Source organism: Diadema antillarum, unplaced genomic scaffold, assembly GCF_040938485.1.
Source record: "Diadema antillarum isolate AM-2024a unplaced genomic scaffold, OU_Dant_1.0 scf00000104, whole genome shotgun sequence".
In the NCBI taxonomy this organism is placed as follows: domain Eukaryota; kingdom Metazoa; phylum Echinodermata; class Echinoidea; order Diadematoida; family Diadematidae; genus Diadema; species Diadema antillarum.
In genome coordinates this window covers 251,141-272,590 of record NW_027270993.1, presented here as the reverse complement: position 1 = coordinate 272,590, position 21,450 = coordinate 251,141, and the positions used below count along the sequence as shown (strand labels likewise).

Sequence of the window (21,450 nt, the reverse complement as noted above, 5' to 3'; positions counted from 1 at the left end):
AACGAATGTGAAGAAAATATGGAATATATATGTAATATATGTAATACACGTGTATATATATAATATGGAAAATATGTGAAGAAATACACCGTATATGGACAGAAAGGTTGACTGGATGGCACCAAATGCTGGTGCGAGCTTCAAAAAGCCAGACATTACATCTTGCTGCTTGTGTTCGAGTATTTGTAATTTAAGGGGAAATTCCAGACCAGTCTGAATTTAGCCTGAAAAGAAGAGTGAAATTTTACATGCACAAAAGTGAAAATTTGATCAAAATCAGATAAAAGTGAGGAAGTTCTGCTAATTTTTACAAAATACTTCGTAAAAAGTACATAATGAATATATGCAAATAAGTGATTTAATGTTATTGCACAAACAATTTGTCAAAGTATGTACACAAACTCTTGAATTTTCCAGTTTTTAATCTTTCTTTTTTTTTACTCAAACCTAATTATGCCCCAGTCTCAAATCTGAATATATCTGACTGCTAATTATTTTGAATTATTCATCAAAGTACATGTATAACATTAATAGCAAAAGAATTTTTTTCAGTATTTGTACACGGTCAATGGGAAATTGTGAGGTGATGACTCAGAAACAATCATACCTACAAGACCAGATAAGTAGTAATCATAATGGAAAACATAATCCTGACTTTGTGATACATCAGCTTATCATTATCCACTGCTTGCTTTAAAATCACTCTGGCATAAGTTTGAGTCTAAAATGAACATAAGATTCCAATTCCAGTACTGTAAAGTCTTATCCAAGTTATTCTCTCATAAACTTCTGCCATTTTAATAATTTTGAATGAGGTATCTTGTACCTGAGATTTACAAATCATGGATGAGTGATGAATCTTTTACTCAGCGAGGCTTTCCACAAAGTTGTACACCAGTTGATGCCACTCGACTGGGCTATCCATGTAAGGATGATGACCTGCCCCTAGGAACTCCTGGGCTCTGTGATTGGGCAGGTTCCTGAGATTGGCAGTTGCCTTGCGACCCGCCTCTGTGTCATTCTCACCATACGTGATGAGGGTTTGTGTCTGCCAAACATAAAGAGTATTGTTTATAAGAATAAAATGCAAACTTCAAAAGACTCAAGAATGTGTGAGACTGATTTTCAACTTTGGGGAAAAATATACATTCTGAAATCAATTTTGTTGACCAATTCTGAGCAATTCACTGAAAACTTTTTTTTTTTATAAAAATGCATTCTAGAATTTCAGCAAGTTCATTACAATACAGTCACTTAAAAAAAATCAATTAAATTTGAAAGACATGGATAGATTAAGGCAACTGCAATTTACTTGATTCTCTAGTTACAGGATTATCTAGCACAGCTAAGTCTGAAAGCAGCACTGTTTCTTAACACAAAAACAATTCAGTACAAAGAGAAAATGAACATTGGAACTAAGTTTTGGTAGGAGAAGAGATGTACCTGATTTTTCTGATAGTCCTGTGGGGTGTATTTGTCAGTTGAGTGAGGAGACACTGGTACGTATCCTCGCACTAGCTCAGGATGTTCCATAATAAGAGGGATGGATAAGTCACCACTCCTCGAGGGACTGATAATGACCGGCCTCTCAATTTTGAGTGCTTGGTACAAACACTTCATGAAGGTCACAGGGTCACCCACATCCATCTTGACTAGTCCAGTTTGTCCATATCCTGAAATTATAAGGAAATGAAAACAGTTGTTTCAAAAACATAGAAGTGCACAGTTAAGACTTCAAACTTTTATGATACAACTGATCTTACTGCTGCATTAATTTGCCCATTGATTACATTATGCATTCCTGGTACACATAGCTTAAAGGACAAGTTCACCTTCATATCCATAAGGATTGAGAAAATACAGCAATATTAGTGGAACACATCAGTGAAAGTTTGAGGAAAATTGGACAATCGATGCAAAAGTTATGAATTTTTACAATTTTTGTGTTGGAACTGCTGGACGAGGAGACTTACTACAGCTTGTGATGTCATATGAGTACAGCAGTATAAAGAAAATATAAAGAAAATTCAACATATTTTCATCTTTTTCGCATAATAAAAGAGCATTTGACTTGCCTCTTTCTAAAGGTAGGGGGAATAATATTACCCATGACATATGTCGGTAACGGGTCAAAGGAATGTGCACTTTTTTCAAAAGATGAAATTTTGTGAAATTCTCTTTATATTTTCCTTATACAATGTATTGTTGTATGCATGTGACATCGTACACTGCAGTAGTCTTCTCATCCAGCGATTACTGAACAAAAACTTCAAAAAATCATAACTTTTGAACGGATTGTCCGATTTTCCTCAAACTTTCAATGACGTGTTCTAATAATATTGCTACATTTTCTCAATCCTTATGTTTATGAAGGTGAACTTGTCCTTTAAAAGTAAATGAGCAATAAACCACAGTACATTGTATTCACATTAAGACAAATCCATACAAAATATGGATGCATTCTTTACTATTTTCAATAATGCCTAAAATTAACTGAAACCCGTAGACGATCGAGGCTTCTTAATTGAATAAACAAAACATTGATCTAACACACATATCACAAGTGAAGGAGGGGGCAAACAGATGATTCATTATCTCTTAAAATGGAGAATGAAGTTGATCGTGTTTAAAATGGTTTAAGCTAAATCATCCTAGTATTTTTCTCAAATGTCACGCATAAGATTTAACAGTAACATATGGGCATTTTACAATGTCTTCAATTAGCAGATATACATACTTTATTCGATGAAAAACTCTTTAGTAGAGGAGGGTATTTGATAAAGATCAGATAAACACCTGGCATGTCAATAGCAGTGGAAGAATAGCCATAGCTGGCAAAGTAGTGCATCGAACCATGCTCAAGCCACGTCTGCGATGAGTAGCAGCCAGCGTGAAGGAAGATAACGTGACCCCGGCAGCTCTCCGTGGTTCCTTTAGAAACTTTTCGATAGAATATGCTGCGGCCGTTAATATCAACCTTTCCTTCCTGTTCTACGTAGCTGACACCTGCCTTGGTCCGTACATCGGTCACAAGCTTCTCCCAGCTTTCACTTTCAACCTTTTCGGTCATTTTGGCTCGCTTGCTTAGGTAAAATTGACAGTCTCTGTCTTATAAGGACGTTAATCAAAGCTCAGGAAAGTGCTGTGGACGCAACGTACCTGCCTAAAACAAGGTCACTTTGGTCAAAGAAAAGGCTGCTCCACGAGCTCCGCCGACGCACCTGCCAGCCCTCCCAGTTGATCCCAAGCACAGACTAGCAACAAGCTCTGCAGATCATGTGATTTACTGGGACATGATCACATGACCGTACGTTCAATGCACAAAAAGTGCTGCTACGGTGAGCTAGCTAAGAAGGGTTCTTTGGACAATTCCACGCTGAACACACTCAACAGGAACACTATACTCGTCAAAATGGAGCAGAATCTTGACAAGCTACTGGATGACACGTAAGTTCCAAATTAGCCAGTGTAGATTATGACCGGGTCAGCAGTTTCACGCCCGCGAATGTATTACAATGTATCGTGTTCTCTTCGAGATATGCGCTCACATTTTTAACACAATCCCACATACTGTATTTGTTGTGTGCGTGTTGGCTCCCTGCATAGAATTCCGATCGCGATGGTTGTTGATGGAAAATAACGTATGCAGCGTTTTGTTAAATCTGGCAGGATGACGCAGTAAAGACAGAGATTTTGATGCCTGTGTTTCCAATGGAAATGCTAACTTTGCAACGTCTAGTTGACCGACAAGTCTGTCTAATTCCGCGAAAAACTTATCATTTATAATAATGACATTTGCTGGGTCAGTTTTTCGCTTCTTTAGACAGACACCATTGATACATACGCTATTGCGACGGTTTGAATCGTTTTGATTCAACGCAACTTCGACCCAGTTCCCCCCGCATAAAAATGGTTATTATTATTTTTTCCAGCTTGGTTTTCCAACCAATTTGGAAAAAAATATATACAGGATTAATCAGTAAACATTTTGACTCACCTCTTCCACTGTTTCCTCCTGTTTTCTGGTCGTTTCCTCCACTTCTTTGCAGCGCTCCCCAATTCATCGCCGCCTTCGTTTGAAAAATTACCGCACGAACGACTACGGCAAGCCAAATGCTCCGTATAATCACTATATTGTACGACTTACGTTTATTGACTAAAGTACATGTACTAGTAAGTTGTTCGAGCGCTGAATTTAACTTCGTAATATTGTGAATGAGCATTAGCATTATGCTCATTCACAATATTACAAAGTTAAATTCAGCACTCGAACAACTTCGAGCGCTGAATTTAACTTCATAATATTGTGAATGAGCATTAGCATTATTATGCTCATTCACAATATTATGAAGTTAAATTCAGCGCTCGAACAACTTACTAGTACTTTAGTCAATAATTGTATTTATCCCCTGAAAATGCATTTAGTGTCTATAAATGTTATTGTTAATTTTGTGGGTTTTTTTTATTTCAACACATATCTAGGCCAGTAGTATCCTTTCGTGATGAGCTGTTTGTTGGCAGGTTAATAAAATGTTTGTTTTTATTTGATAATTAGAATGATGACTTTGTGTCATTATTAGGTCATTTAGGCCTAAACATATGTTTTGAAATTTGATGGATACACTGTAATATCCAGTGTAACTTATTCTTAAAGGAAAAAATGAAATGTTTAACCTTTTTCTTCCTTACGAAATGAGATCAGAACACAGCAATTGATTTTCTGTCATTTGAAGAAGAATGATACAGAATGACAAGCTTTTGCATCTTGTGTATTTTTATATTTGGGCATATTTGGATAATGATTTCAAAAATTGCTTGATAAGTAGACAAATCTTACATAGGGTCTATATGTGTGTGAAAACTGTATTTTTCAATCTTCTGTGCAGCATGGAATCCCAAGGTGTGATGGGTGTTTTGTGTGCTGACAAGCAAGGTTTATGCTACAGTGGTAAGTCATAGTATCTACAATGCACATGCACATGTAGGCCTACTCATAACAGCAATATTGATGAGAAATGGTGGTAATATTTGTTTGGGCTGATACAGATTTACATGTATATGAATGAATAGCTTATATAACAAAGACTTAGCAGCGGCCAAAGGGCAATGAAAAATCAAATTGCTGTCTACAATGCTGATTAACCAGATCACATTGAGTAAGAATCATCCTTTTTTTTTAACCCCATTGTTCTGCTCAGACAATGATATGGTGTGTGTGTGTGTTTTTACATATGACTTAATAGCCACCTGCCCTATGTGCTTTCATATTTGCTGAAAAATCTCCTCTCTTCCAATCAGAGACAAGCTAGATGAGTGGTTGAATACTAGTACTGGTTTTTAATTTTAATCCCTGTGTATGCATTTGATTGTTTAAATTGTTATTGTTATAACCTTGTTCTGAAGTACATGTACATCTAGACAGAGCAGTGTGTGGTTACCTCATAGATGTAGGTTTGTACTCCTACAGACTTGTTGGTTGCTGTGCAAGGGATTCTTCTTAATGTGAAAAGTGTTGTTCAATTCATCTGATAAAAGGCAACTAACAACAAGTAGTGCTCCTACTTGTGTTCACTTTAGCTGTTTAGCATGAGTGTTTACATTTTCTTCAATGAAAATGGTGTGTTTTCTTCTATGAAAATTATAAGATATGTATGAATTGTGTTCTCAAATATCTAAATATAGTTTGTTCCTTCCCTCCACAGCAAAAGGGACAGCCTCAGCAGATTCTGCAGGTCTTGTAGCATCTCTGGCTCACCAGGCTTCTCTTCTTGTTCCCGAGAGCCCAAACGCTCCTGTGATATGTCTAGAGTCTGATGGAGGGTGAGTGTGGAGGACTTTACATTATGTTTGACTCCCACATTCTAATACACCTGTTATACACTACACAGACACGGAACCTTCCCTCAGATGACCTCGTGGAAATATACCCCCCCCCCCCATGTTATTAGGGTACACATAATAATGCTTGTTACCTCCCTCTAAAAGCACCCCTATCTCATTTCTGACCCCCCCTTTTTTTTGAGGGTTTTCTGTAGGTTCTTTTCCTCCTTGGAGACCCCCTAAATCTGGAACACTGCTAAATGCTCACTCTATCTCAGGGGAGCTGCCATTCCAACCTCTTATCTCAAAAAAGACAAACTAGACCATTTGTCTGATTTGTGTAATAATTTATTCCATCCAGTACTCACAAATAAATACGGTTGTATGTGCTAATTATAATCTTGAATTCTGGTAATCCTAGAACTAAATTGCAATCACAATAATGCTCTATATTTTGTTTCTCTCGTAGGAATGTTCTCGTCAAATCACATCAGGATGTTACAATAGCGATCCACAAAATGCCTGGATACTGATGGATAGATGTGAATTTCTTCAAACTGGAACTGACAAGGAAAAAAATACAAGAGACATATTCACAATGCCTCAGGAGCAAGAGAAGAATCCTCAGCTTGCATTCTACAGGAACTCACTTTTCAGAGTGGAAATGCATGCTCATTTCTTGAGGAACTCTACCCGATGTTTGTGGATTGTTTTTTTTTTCCCATCCATCTTTCTTTTTTGTTTTTGTTTTTGGGTGTTTTTTTTTTTGGGGGGGGGTGGGGGTGGGAGAGGGAGGTAGGGGAGGGTTTAAGATCAGATGAAATGAACTCTCTAAATTCCAAGATACATGTACTGTGTTGTTTTAAATGTATGTTGTGTATCCAAAGTCTCGTATACCTCTTGAAGTAACAAAGTGCATCACACAGATGTATATTGTGAATGTAATAGGCTTTTAGTCAACATGTTACAAAGCCGTACACTGTTTGGATATTGGTGATTATTGAAGACTCATTATAAAATCTTATAATGATGTTGACAATAAGACTCTGATATCACAAATGATGTCTACAGCAAAGAAAATAGTGATGACAAAATGAAAAAAAAAATTCAGTCAGGAGAAATATGAGAAAAGCCAATGAGTTCATTGATTTTAATATGTATGCATAGCATCTCAAGTATGAAAATATGAATAGATCTTATCAATCAGTGCATTATTACTGTACCCTAATCATTTAAGAGAATGTCTTATACAATGTATTTCTGTTCTGTTGAGAAAATTATTTGTAGAAAAAAAAGTAAGAAGTAATGATTAACACAAGATTATTAGAGAGAGATAGACAGATAGAAAAAGAGATGAGAGAAGTAGAGAGAAAGAGTGAGAGGGAGAGAGATGTCATTAGACAATGTATATGAAGATCTTTCAACCAAAAGGCGCTAAATCCATCCTGGATACAGTGGACTCGTATCATAACGAAGTCTTCGGGACTGGCAGTTTTCTTTTCTTATATCGAAACTTCGTTCTAATTGAACAATGAACAATAAAAAACATAGAGCAGATAATGTTGCATCCTGAATTTTTATTTTGTTGTAACCAGAATTTTGTTATAACTGTTCGTTATAACGGGAGTGCACTGTACAATGAAGATTTTTTTTTTTTTCAAATTACACATATTTCTCCATTACTAGTAGTCTATGCTACCTGGATGCTACCATTTGAAGAGCTCTCAGGGTACATTGTAGGTCCATTATAACAAAGTCCTTGGAAGCGGCAGTTTTCTTTTGTTATGACAAAGTTTCATTAACTGAATTGCATAATATATAAAGATATAGGAATGATAATTTTGACACCTGAATTTTGATTTCATTGTAACAAGAATTTTGTTATCCTGTTTGTTATAAAGGGAGTGCACTGTGGAAATATCCTCCACGCATGATGTACATGTTTTGTATACTGGTATTATTCTTCTTGTTTGAGATTGTTTTTGGATATATTGCCTTTTGGCAAGAATCATGAATGATTTTGGTGTTGACAGTATAATTTTGTTGAATCTGTGTATTAAATTGAAAATGTCTGTTGGTACTTTGTTTTATTAAAAAAAAAAAGACAGAAAAGTTCAATGAGGCAACCCCTGTCTAGTTTGTTCTGTTATACAATATGATAAATTAATCAATCAATTAGTTGAATTTATCACTGTGAGATGAGAAACAACAAATGAACAAGCGTAGATAAACTTTTAGGACAAGTTCACCCAAATTTTAAATGTGTAAAATGAGTGAATGTAGCAATATCAGTAGAACACATCTGTGAATTTTTAAGATAATCTGACAACCCATTTAAAAGTTTTGGTGCAGCCATTTCAGTATGAGAAGACTCCAACAGTTTGTGACATCATGGATGGGTGATGCCAATGTATAAAGAAAATACACAGTGTGTAAAGAGAGTTCCACAAGATTTCATTTTTTATGAATAGTACAATGGACACATTCCCTTGACTTGTTACTGACACTTGTTAAGGGTAATAATGTTCCCTCTGCCTTCTGAAAGAAGTCTGTCAAGTACTCTTTCATTTTGCTAGAAATATGAAAATATGTTCAATTCTGTTTATATTTTCTTCATATGCATATACACTCACACAGACACAACTTGGCCGTGTGTGTGTGTGTGTGTGTATGTATGGGTATGTATGTACAAATGTATATATATATATATATATATATATATATATATATATATATATGTGGGTATATATATATATATATATATATATATATATGTTTGTGTGCATATGTGTGTGTGTGCGTGCATATATATTAATATATATAATATATATATATGTGTGTGTGTGTGTGTGTGTACATGTACATATAAAGCAGTCATTGTGTCGGACAACATCTGAAATACAAATTCATATATTCATAGTTAGAATTTCATTCTGTAACAAACTTTTAGTATAGAATCAGAGTGAGGCATTTACAGTGGTCATACAATGTATTTCACTATCTGGACAAAATCTGGCCCATGAAGGAATGTGCATGCTCAATCCTTTCTTATATTTACTCGTTGCCTTGCTGTGTTGTTGAATTGTACGATGTAAATGCATCTTTAAATTTGGATCATTTACAGTTGAAGGCGTTCAGAAAGCAATAATGTAAAAGGAAATAATTATAAAAAATAGTTAACACAAACAAATAAATTGCACTAAAGTAAAGACAACACACATCGTGGACAGTATTTTTTACAACAGAATTTCACGAAGGCCTGAATTACACCGACAAGTATTGCTCATACCTTTGAACTTTAAATATGTCAAATGAACTGCTTCGTTCTGCAGTGGTGGATCCAGGCAGGAGCGCAAGGGACCCCCATCCTTTTAATTTTGAAATTTATGTCTTTATTTTATTTTATTTTTCAGGCCTATTCGATAAATCGCCATTGATAGAGCGCGGGTTTTCATACATTTTCTTCGAGCTCACTTTGCCACCCTCGCGACGATATGGCATTTTTCTTTTTTTTTTCTTTTTTTTTCAGATCAGGTATTATCGGGTACAACATGAACCGATCTGAACCCAAAGCGGTATTAGAATGCCGTGAGAACGCTGTTTTTATGACCAACAAGACATGATACATGTAGTGCTCGGTACGCCTCACTACGATCATCGGGAATGAACATTGCGATGTTGTTCTACGCTTAAAATCATGCTCTTGAATGGTAAGTACGCTGTATAAAGCGCGTCATTTAAAATTGATATTTCTATTGTCACTCAAAAATAACAGGTATTTCATTTTCATTTCAATTTTTTCTATTTTACAAACAACAAATCACAGTCTTTTATTAATTGGATAACAATGATTTGTGTGGATCCGCCACCGGTTTGTGTTTAGTTTTTCGCTGTGAATGTCTCAATAATTATGTAATAGGTGAGTAAGAATATGCCAGGTTTTTTTTCAGTAAAAAGGACAACTTGTGTATCCTAAGGCTTGTTATAATTGAATTGAATTGAATTGAATTGAACTGAACAGAATTCAATTCAATTCAATTCAATTCAGTTCAATTCAATTCAATTTAATTTAATTCAACAAACCTTTGAAGTGCTACCAAAATTGTATTGCGAAGGAGTGTGTGTGAATGTGGTTATGTTTGCACTGAGACTCTATTGATGATAGTGTTTGTTTGTATAGAAAACATGATTTAACATCATAACGAGGATATACGTGGCCAGAGACAGTACACAGATTGCAAAACGTGTAGGAGATGAGAGTTCGGGTTTGAGGTAAACAGTCACACCGTAATATCAATTGAGGGCGCTATACGATTATCAAAGCCAGAGCCAGCACTATTCCAGTCACAAAAACCATTGTGTAGTGTGAATGCATATGCTATTAATTACATATGTATTCCTTTGTATTGCACGTTTAGACTTGCTGTTAAAAAAAAGATTGTTTTAAGTATAAATAACTTATAGTTTTATGTAAGTGTATGTGATACTATTAATCAAAGTGGAAATGTACGATATGATATGTATCGTATAATGTCATGTGATGTCATAATGGTATCGTGTTTTACGATATAATTACTATCAAACCATAATTATAATTCAGTTACTATACAATACAAAGTGTCATTGCGTCGGACAGTCATCAATTCTAAACAGCACAACGATACTTGAAAGACAATTTTTACACCAACCTAAAACTGGTTTCAACTAAATAACAAACTGGTTTGTTCCATCAAAGTCGGACCTGAAATTTGAAAAGTTATATCTGTTTTCATTTGTCTGTACGAAATACAATGTATAATCAATTATCAATATTCAACCTCTTGTGCAAATAGATTTGTGCAGATGGCTTCGCAAGTCTCCCGTTGACTTACACACAAATGTTCCCTTAGTTAACCTTTTAGACATGATATGCATAGAAGAAAGTCGTGCTGTTGTGTTTGCATCGTTATTGTTGCTGTGTTGTACATTGTAATAATCTATAATATCAACGGTGACCTTGGCTTGGACAGGGCTGCACACACAATCAGTGGCTTGATCACCGATCAGAAATACGTTGGTTTTTTGTTTTGTATTGTTTTTTCAAGCAAATAAGATGCAGGGAGAGCTATGAGTGACCAATCTGTAACCCTCGTTACGTCGTATAATGATATACATTCTGTCAATATCACTACTCCGGAAATGCATGTGGCAGTTTAAGACTTCATTGCTTTCATGTTTCGTGCACGATTGTGACAGACTGACACGGTTTTGTTCGTCTTATTGTATGCTATGAATATATTATGAATTTTCACTTTAAAGGGATCGTATATAGGTTTGGTTGAGATCTAACTTCAGGTTTCTAACATTTTTTTTTTTTTTTTAGATAATGAGAAACCTCTTACGAAATAACACAGAGCATACCATTCTAAGAGGAATTCAAGGTTTATTAGATGAAAATCGGTTTTGAAATGGCTGAGATATCGAAAATGGCAATTTTAATTAAAGGTGGGACTCACCTTTTATTAGGATGTTTTACTTTGTTTTTGGTTGTCTCAGCCATTCCAAAACCGATTTTCATCTAATAAACCTTGAATTCCTCTTAGAATTGTATGCTCTGTATTATTTCATAAATGGTTTCTTGGTATCTCGCAAATAATTAAAAACCCAATCCTCATCTCCACCAATACAGTACTTAACCATCCCTTTAACCTCTTATTGCCATGGCATGTCGAAGGGCTAACCCTTGAATTGCTGACGAGAAGAAATGTCCATGTTCTCATGTGTCCAGAATACCAAATCGCAAACCCTTTACTCATATTTCAATCATTCCACGTCGATTTTCTAAAGATCATTGTGAGTGTGTGTGTGTTGTGTGTGCGTGTGTGTGTGTGGGGGGGGGGGTAGAACAATACTAGCACACCTTCAACGTCCTTTGCTGTCACGTGATATACCATTGCGTAGCTGGTACAGAGCTTGCAAAGCGGAAGTGAAACTTCCCGCTTAGAGCAGTCTAGGTGTACCAATCCTTCTCTTCCTTGAAACGTGTGTCATAAGCTCGTGCTATCTAGAGCAACATGCATTATACTCTACAAGTCATGCTTTTTGTTTCATTCAATTTAGGTTTTTGTTGTTTTTTTTAATTGCACACGCCATCATGTCATTTAGTAAAATCACATTATATATAGGCCTACACATCGACGGCGCATAATATTTCATGCACATCTCGTTACATACAGGGGAGCACAAACAATCAAACAACAAACAAACAATAAACACACAAATGTGTACCCATATTTACGAATTTGTAATTTAGGTAGGTCCATCCCTCTTGCTTTAAGAGATCTGCGTTATTTTCGGAGTACTTGGCGCCCTGCAAACGAATCTCAATCATTTTTCTTTTTCTAAAATCATAATCTGATCTTAGCCGCTTTCACTTCATTAGTTGATTGTCTGCTTAGACAGCACATCCGTCGGTTTTGTTGAAGTCATGTACATTGGGCTTTTAATCCCATCAGAGTAGCAGATATAATGTACACACCCGGAAATGATCGAGAGAGCAGTCAAAACAATATTATTATGAGCAGACGATATTCTATATGAAAGCCCGGCTTTGTGTGTCCGTTGCACTAGCACAACTCGGTGGTAAAGAATGCAAACAGTCTGCACCAGTGTGTTATCTACCGATCCAGCCGATCTTCTGTATCTCAATTCATGTGCACAGCGCCACAGACACCAACTTTCCTTTTCGACGATGAACAGCTAGGCGATGGAAACGATACTCGCTCTCGCCTTCGCTGGCATGTCGAGCTCCAGTCAACGAGTACGTACTAATTTATACATTGTACAACATATAATACATGTAATTCTCTGAACGTCTACATTTAGTGGAATTGGCAGCATGGAGTCGTGTTTTCACGTTCCATTAGGTGTCATAAATTGTGCTCTGTATGTTTTAAGGACATCACCATATCGGGAAGCAGTGCTTCTGTTGGTGCTTACTCTCTTTCATAGTACGTCAGTTGTTTCTGCAAACAGCAACCACTGGAATACGTCGCTGGTTAGTGTGCCGCGAGCGGTTTCTTCAGACTTTCATCGGGAGTGGAGCGGCGAGAATCTCCACCTGTCTGGCGGAGAGGGGGAACTGAAAGACCCTCAAACAGACAGGAGGGTGTCACGGAGGTACGCAGGAGGGGAACTGCCCCCATTGGCCGAAAGTTCAAGGTACTGTATGCGTGACGTACAGCAGACAATAGAAGTGAATTCCTCGTGTATACCATGCGTTGTTATGTTCAGTATTCTCCGCCAGTATGCGGCGAGTAATACAATCTGCCCACGCGACTTCAACATAGTCGGTCTAAGTGCCTTGGATTCCAGAGCAGATCCAGAGGCGGGTCGAGAGAACGATGGTGTTCCTAGACCCAGGAATAAATATGGAAACTTATCACACGATTGTCGGCTGCACGAGACTGGATCTGTCTTCCATTTCAAAGGATGCAGTGTTGTGTGTTCTCGGACGGTTCAGCAGGTGACCGACTGTTGTCCTGGATACTGGGGCCCGTACTGTGTGGGTATGTGACCAAGTTTCCCTCAAGCTTTAGGTCTACTTTATATATTTGATCGCTGCATGGGTAGATTGTTGAAGAGGATCTAGCATATGAACTAAATCATTAAGCAGTTTACAAACCTGATACTCACATTCAAAATTTATTTCATATGATATACATGTACATTATACATTCCACAATCCATATATAACCACATAAGCAGTGTTGAATTCCCTGTAGAGAACATTTTATTATATGAGATTATGGAAATTGAATATTATTTTACTTGTATTATTCAGAAATGATGCTCTTAAAAAAAGAAGAAGATATATCAATGATGAAACATATTTTGATTGCTTTTTTCCAACCCGGCACCTTAGGGAAGCTCAACAGGGAAAGCCCGACACTTTGTTTTCTTGTGTTTTGCTTGTTTTATTTGTTTCTCTGTAATCACTTGTATTGTTTTGCAAATGCTGAGTGAATGATGATAATAATGATAATAATAATAATATATTGTGTTATACCAGCATGCACAAATTCTATGATAATTATGAATGTACCCTTAGTAGTTATAAGTGAAACTTCAATTATTAGTAGATTCTTAGTGTTTATGCAGCAGGTAAATGTAATTATGCCTTCTGACATAGAAACTACTGCATGGTATATTATGGTATATTATGCAGTATTCTAAAATATGACAAAAATTGTGTTTGGTGAGACCTTTTCCATACATGTGGAAACAAAGCCTGCTAATGATAATCATTGTTCAAATGATACACAAACAGGAAAGTGACTGTGAACATGAACCTATGTACTGCTACTGGCTACGTCAAAGACCTGTTCCACTGGTCATTTTATGGTCAGTTTGCTTCTATGAATACATACATCCCAAAGAAAGATAAAGGAAGACATATGAGAGATTTATATATACATGTAATATCTTAAATCATAATGCCCCAGATGAGACTATATGCTTAGGCCTACTTAATGATCTGCTCATCTCCACTGCCATGATTTATAAATACACCTGGTGCTGTGATTCCCCTCCAGAGTGTCCAGGGGGTGGTGGGGCCCAAGCCTGCTCCTCTCTAGGCCGCTGTGATGACGGTAGGCTGGGGACTGGGAGCTGCATCTGTGATGAGGGCCGGACTGGGCTGGCTTGTGAGATGTGCACGGGACAGGCGTGTGATGGTGGTATGAATCCTTCATTCACAATATACAGGTCATTTGTGAAAGAGCAACCATTTCAATCCAGGCTTTCACAATTATAGAGGAGGAAGAGAGAGAAAAGATGGGGGATAGATCCTTTATGCCTCATGAAAACAAAAAATATACTTCGCACACATATGTACAAAAAAGTGCATGGAATTATTTGACCTAAATGGCATAGATATTGTCAGTAGAGACTTACAAAGTTGAACACAGTGGTGATTTGTCATCTGAAATGGTTCCTTATTATTGAGGCATTCCTGGAAATGTACTTTTATGTTTCAGCAAAAATAGAATGATTGGGAGACTGGTTGAAAAGTAATTCATTTGTTGAGGCAAGGGTCTATTATGTTATCTCATTGTGTTCCTTATCCAACTATAGTCTGGTTATAATCTGTGTATAGGTGGTTTTTCATAACATTATTTTTGGACACCCTTTTAGATTCATTAGGAGCCTACTTAGCACTCTATTCATAAATTTTGAATCATATTCTGGTAGTCCTGTCAAATGAAATTATACCATCTCATGTCTGCAAGTAAAGGAACATCAAAATGTCCCTGCTATATGTAATAAACATAAGTCTTGCAAAAAAAAATTGATTAGGGAAGAGATATATATAAAATGCCACTTTTGGATAAGGTACAGAACACTACTGTAAAAGTGGATATTTTCACGCGACTAATTTGGCCGGGTAAGAAGAGTTTCGCATGTTTTTAATTCAGCGGAATCAGAACATCAACTACTGGAACATATGGCATGCAGAAATATTCGCGTGCTTTTATTTTCGCGCTAGCTTCTAGTTGCGCGAAATGCATGAAAATTTCAACACTGCGATAATTTCCACTTTTACAGTAATTCAATTATACAGAGAGACTACCTCCACTGTGTCAACTAATTCATGGACCAATTAGGATTTAAAAGAGCTGAACAAAATTTCCTTGGATATTCAGCTTCCATATTCCACTCTGACTGTTTTGATCCCGTACTCTAGGAATGGTTAGCTGTGGGGCATGTCACCCTAATGCTTTCTGTTCTGAGTTTGCTCCTGGAATGTCTGTTTGTGAGTGCCAAGATGGTTACCATGGTGACGGTGTAGTCTGCTCTCCGATTAATCCTTGCCTGAGTAACTATGGTGGATGTCCAACCAATTCATCCCTCTGCGTCTTTGATGGCCCAAATCAGGTTTGATTCTATCTGGTGTTTTATCTTTTTAACCATGGATTGCATTGTATAATTTTCTCTTATCAAATACTTGGCCAAACTTTAAGGAAGCAACATACTTCTTATAACCAACATTGTACACATATGTAAAAAAGAAATTTGCATGACGATTGACCTCTGTTTGGGTAAATAAAGATATTGCATCATGTTATGATTATATCATTCTACCGATTACTTAATTGGTGAGAAACGTACCAGTAATGCTGAGGAAAGGTATATTTACTCTTAATATTATCATCTGTCAAGCTAGATGATAGAATGTCATTCAGCAGATTCAGGGTAGTCTGCAATTTAGTCACAACCTTTACTGAAAGTCTGTAATCAAGAGGAAAGATAAGATAAGCAAGACCCAAATTCACACATATCAGATTGCCAAACATTGTTAGCCAAAGCTGTCATATGAAGCAGACATAAATAATGATCCCAGCATTTTATCAATCAATCAATAGTTTAGTCTTTAGTATGATGATGAAATAACCATAGTGGCCCTCAACACAGAGTTATGAGTATCTTTATTATCTCACAGAAATAATTGGCTCGTAAGAAAGTTCTTCCCTTCCCTGTATAAAAACAATATGATAATGGATAATTTGAATGATCAATTCTTAGCACCACTGTGTGTGCAAAGATGGCTATGAAGACTTCCAACCCGGCATGGGATGTTCACTGATAGACATGTGCCAACCCCACCCTCCATCACTGCAATGTCACACCGGTGCTGAGTGCATCACGGATACTCCTGGTCATCCCGCCTGCCGATGTTCTCCAGGGCATGAGGGTGATGGGCAGACTTGCTATGGGAACATCATTCAGGTAGGGAGATGAAGCAAACTGTGTCAGTGTTAGCAACAACAAATATATATGTACCGTATTATGTATATACATACAGTACATACAGTGTAATTTGTCATTGTCGACCCTGAGGAAGACGAATGTATTCGTCAAAAATTTGGTCTGAATAAATAGCACTGTTGGACTGTCAAAATGCATTACCACTCTACTTCGTCATCTTTTTTATATGTATATATATATATATATATATATACATACATACGGTATATATATATTTGCTGTTGCGTCATGCTGTATTTAACTGTGCTGTTATAGAAAAAGATACTTAAACTTGAGGCAACCGACTTCTTTTCTGAATGTTGGATACTCTAATCTTGTGTTTGCTTTTAGGAATCGATATAGTCATCAATACCAGCCCTGTTTAGCATCCTCTGAGTTTAGAAAATTGCTAGCAAACATCATCAGCACATCAATAACATGAAAAGTGATTCATTTATTACATCATTGGCTCATGACCAAGTCGTGATAATTGTGTTTCCAATAGGACACCTTATGTTATTTTTTCCTATCAACCAAAGTTCATTCACTCATAACTTTGATCTGTGTTTTCCAAGTACACAAGCTTTGTAAAGTCCTCAAATTATCTCTGGCACTTCATTGCTTCAATTCAAAATGATTAGCTCTTATAGAGACAAACATTTTCTGTGGATTTGAAAATGGATGTACAGAGACTTGAGGAGCTGAGTGTGGATGACACCTACCTGTCTGGCAGACTCTGGTTTGCACTGGGCCTCTTTACTCAGGATCTCATGCTGCATCGTCAGCTCATGGATACAAGTGTCTACTACACAGTCTTTGTACCCATCAATAGTCTCAACTCATCACTGGTATAATATTACTGCCCCTAACTATTGATATTATATCTGGTAGCAGCAGATAACAAAACTCGGGTCAGACACCACACTGTCACTTAGAGTTAATTTGGGTTTAGAATCAAATCAAGTGACAAACATTTGTGGAATTTTGATTATCAAGCAACAATGAAAGAGCAATAACTTGTGCTTCTCTGCATGTAGAATACATTCAGGTTCCAGGTTATCAAATCAGTTGAAAGCAATATTTGATGTACCATGCTTAATAGACATTAATATGTTGTGCAGGGAAGAGTTTTGTCTTACATTTGCAGATAGCTCCAACATCGGTTTGTGTGTCATATGACACAATGTCATACAGGGGATGACACTGGGGATCTAATATTCTTGTGACACCAGAAAGAAGTATCCATTTTGAGATTTTAAATCTTAGCATTCTGTCCAATTCCAGCTTTTTTTGTGTGTGTTGATGTTGATGAAATATATTCATTTGTGTAAAATGCCCATAATAGCAGTAACAAAAACAATGGCATTTTGTCTTATAATAGTCATCGATTGTCTTATAGTAATGGTAAGTCCTGAATTCTTTGAATTGCTTGCAAGGTATTTTGAATAGAGATGATAACAGTCTCCTCCACTTCCATACCTAAGACTTTTATGTAATGAAATGTATGCATGTATGCATATTATACACATAATCATATCTTTCTCTTTTAAGTAATTTTGTTTATATTTTGATGTAAAAATCATTAATTTTGTTATCACAATTCAATTTGTACAAGTGGAGGAATAAAACCAAAAAACTTAAATTGAAACTAAAAAGGAAATTCCCATAACACAAGTCTATTCTTTCAACTGAAATGTCACCCCACTTCTAAGAGTTAATGCATGAGTTTTATTCCATCTTTATGGGCTCAATCTTGGCAGACAAAGCTCCATGTGGAGAATGGAATGCTGAAGAGATACAATGAGACAGCCAGGGTCCATGTTGTTCCAGGTTACATGGATGCACACCTTCTGAACTCCACAACCTACCTCTACACCTTGACAGGTCAGAGGGTCGTTGTTGGTAGGGTGAGTATAATTAACCCCTTTGTGTCCTTAGCTGTGAATTGCCAAGCTGTTTAATGGACAGTTGGTTAATCCTCCTAAAACTTGACCCAAGTGAAATAGCTAGATGAACAATACCTAGTAAAACAAAAGCAGAATACTGTACAAAGGACAATAGATATGCAATTCATGAGAGTGAAGAGAATTACATAATAATAGTTTGTTGTGGCATATCTGTACTGATGGGCACAAAAATCAATCCTTTAGATACCGGTATGATATTATTATTGAAGATCAAATGTTAGTCATTTTCAGTATTAAGTCTCAACCTATGAATCATACCCATCTCAATTGGAATCAGTTTTATGTATGCACAACCTTTGTACCAAATGCAATCTGTTTTTGGAGCTAACTCTCCAAGCTCTCAAATATCAGTACAGTTGAACCTCTCGTATCCGCACAAGTCGGGACCGCGGCTCATCCGGATAAGGGATTTGGCCGGACACGGGAGACTCAATGCTTTATACATGTACATGTACATATACATGTACATACACATGTACTGATGTAGCCCATCGTAGTACCACATGTGGTAATGTGTATACTGCAACCTTTTCATTGTTACACTCAGTAACTGTGACCCCAAAATAGAGGTTCGTGTTTGCAAGAATGAAATCATTTTCTTTTATAAATTCTTGGGATGATTTACCTAAATAATTATTAAGAAATGTATCAAGTAGATCTCGAAAATAAAGAGTACGAGTCAACGAAACTACGCTTCAAAATTCGATCATCACGGCTCAGCAAAGTCAACTGTAGGTCGCCATTGTTAGATGGTCTCCCTCTGTCTCTTTGTGTGTGTACTGTGTTTGAACAATTTTTGAGTGTTCAATATCATTCGTTGCTCAGTCAATGACTCGAAACAATGCATGTCTATCTTGTCATATCGATGGCTGTGTATGGACCTATATGTGGCAATACGATATGAGAGGACTCGAGCGCATAATCTGTCCATGTTCTTGCAATGATTTGGGGATGTTTGGGGATGTTAAAATGTCTGAAGGTAAGCAATTTGGAAGGAAATTTGATGTAATGTATGTTAATCATGTTGGAAGTAATATGTAATTCATGTGTGTTTGTGTAGGAGTTCTCAAGGATTTGGGAATCCCCCTTTCCTCCCGTAATAATTTTTTTTAAAAAGTCACGGCGAGATTGCGTCCGTATAATAGAGAGATCCGGATAAAGGGAGGCCGGATAAGAGAGGTTCAACTGTATATGTAATGATTTTCTATAAATAGAGATATTCAGTGTTACAATGACATGCATTCAGTTTTCATATTTTTATTATCACAATTTGTGAAAAGAATTACAAGTTAAATCTTTAGCCATGAATTATTATGAGTAAAGCAAAGTTAGCAGAAATTGAATATTGAAAAACTTAATCTTTTGTTTGCTATCAGGACTGATGGCAACACTGTATATGCCAAAAAAGATAGTATGTGTCAATGAGGACATTCTTCTTTACCCCCCCCCCCCCCCAGCATTCTTCTAGGATAACATTGCAGACCGAGGACAGTGTGGAAGAGGCCAGGTTACTACAGGCAGATCTCCCTGCCTCAAATGGAGTCATTCACATCATTGACAGAATTCTCAACCCAGACTCTAGGAGGCAACAAGTAAGTGTAATTGTAACACAATGTATTCATTAAATGGAATAACTGGAAGGCAATTTGCAGGAAGCAGCCCAAAGTGTGGGGATTCATGGATTTGTGTACTGATATTTTACAAAAGTTTTATTTTGCAGTAATATTTTTGATTGTAAACTTGGAATGTTGAATAATTTGTAGATCCTGTTGTTATTGCCAGCTGTGCCAGATTTACGCATATAATGCTAAAGACTTCAATCAGTGGCTGATCTCATCTGTGAGTGCATCTTGGTGACATGCAACATAGGACAACAATTATTTCTTACCATCCACTTCAAACTTAAGATACCCTCAAACCTCAGAAAAAAATAAAAGGAAAAGAAATATATTATATGTGTATACATACATACATACATACATACATACATACATACACACATATATAATTTGTAGATCAACTTTGAGAAAACAGTTATCAGTTCTGTCCAGGTATTGAGTGAAATATTAAAATATCAGGAAAATAATTTGAATGCTTTGGCAGTAAGAGTATTTGTCGATTCTCACCAGTTATTCTTTCTGCTGCCTTTGTTGTCACCTGATATATATTTTCATCCATTGCTGATTGTGTTTTTTCTCCCAATGCTCAGGAGTCAATTTGGGATACCCTGTCTGCCAATAGCAACCTCCATCAGATGAAATGGTTACTCGAAGCCTTTGTAAGTTTTGATGTCACACTAGAAAGTGATGAAATGTCTGACCGTCGAGGTTACTAACCCTCATGTGCCTGGCATCATTCAATCTAAGGAAGTGGCCTTGTATCCATGGTAACCAACAATGACTGTCAATTTATCCTCCCCATCTTTCTTTTGATACCTATATAGCACTGAAGTCATCAGGCCAAGATATACTACCTAATTTATAAAGCATGTGAGAGATGGACCACTGTAAGTATGAATATAATACCATAGAAGCAATAAAGATACCATTAAACTCAGATGACAATCTGTTGTCAGTGGAAATGCCGAATTCCTATGATTTCCAGATGAACATCTTGAGATATCAAGACTATGTTCAAATAAGCAGCATATTATTTTACTACCTTTAGAAGAAGTGCTAAAAGGATTTATTTGTCTCTAACAATTCTGAAGATGCAGAACTTTTCTTTATCATGTTTTTGCTGTCTGTAGGTCTGTTTGTCTGTGTCAATCATACAAAATATTCCAGCCTTGCTCTTTAATGGAACTGATATATTCCCATATATGAGGGGTTATATATTGTTTGAGCAAATGTAGCAAAAGCTCCGTGTATGAAGGGAA

General features: G+C 36.6%; 3 protein-coding genes across 3 annotated transcripts in view; 2 read left to right on the top strand and 1 right to left on the bottom strand.

Annotated features, from left to right (window-relative positions):
• Positions 1-862: 862 nt before the first annotated feature.
• Positions 863-3,070, bottom strand: LOC139719122 (putative protein-lysine deacylase ABHD14B). The gene is made up of 3 exons (XM_071630554.1): positions 2,797-3,070; positions 1,444-1,673; positions 863-1,048 (listed from the first exon to the last, which is right to left on the bottom strand). The coding sequence occupies exons 1-3, from the start codon at positions 3,068-3,070 to the stop codon at positions 863-865; spliced, it is 690 nt and encodes a 229-aa protein (XP_071486655.1).
• A 317-nt stretch (positions 3,071-3,387) lies between these two features.
• On the top strand, positions 3,388-6,446 carry LOC139719091 (ragulator complex protein LAMTOR5 homolog). Its single transcript, XM_071630526.1, has 4 exons — positions 3,388-3,447; positions 4,887-4,948; positions 5,703-5,820; positions 6,290-6,446. The coding sequence occupies exons 1-4, from the start codon at positions 3,413-3,415 to the stop codon at positions 6,351-6,353; spliced, it is 279 nt and encodes a 92-aa protein (XP_071486627.1). The 5' UTR covers positions 3,388-3,412; the 3' UTR covers positions 6,354-6,446.
• Positions 6,447-15,553: 9,107 nt separating this feature from the next.
• The window catches only part of LOC139719121 (stabilin-2-like), a 41,588-nt gene continuing 35,691 nt past the window's right edge, over positions 15,554-21,450 (top strand). The window contains exons 1-6 of the mRNA XM_071630553.1: positions 15,554-15,735; positions 16,384-16,587; positions 17,295-17,453; positions 18,366-18,512; positions 20,030-20,164; positions 20,782-20,850. Of these exons, the coding sequence (XP_071486654.1) occupies positions 15,604-15,735; positions 16,384-16,587; positions 17,295-17,453; positions 18,366-18,512; positions 20,030-20,164; positions 20,782-20,850 (846 nt within the window). The 5' untranslated portion in view covers positions 15,554-15,603. The remainder of the gene's footprint in view (positions 15,736-16,383; positions 16,588-17,294; positions 17,454-18,365; positions 18,513-20,029; positions 20,165-20,781; positions 20,851-21,450) is intronic.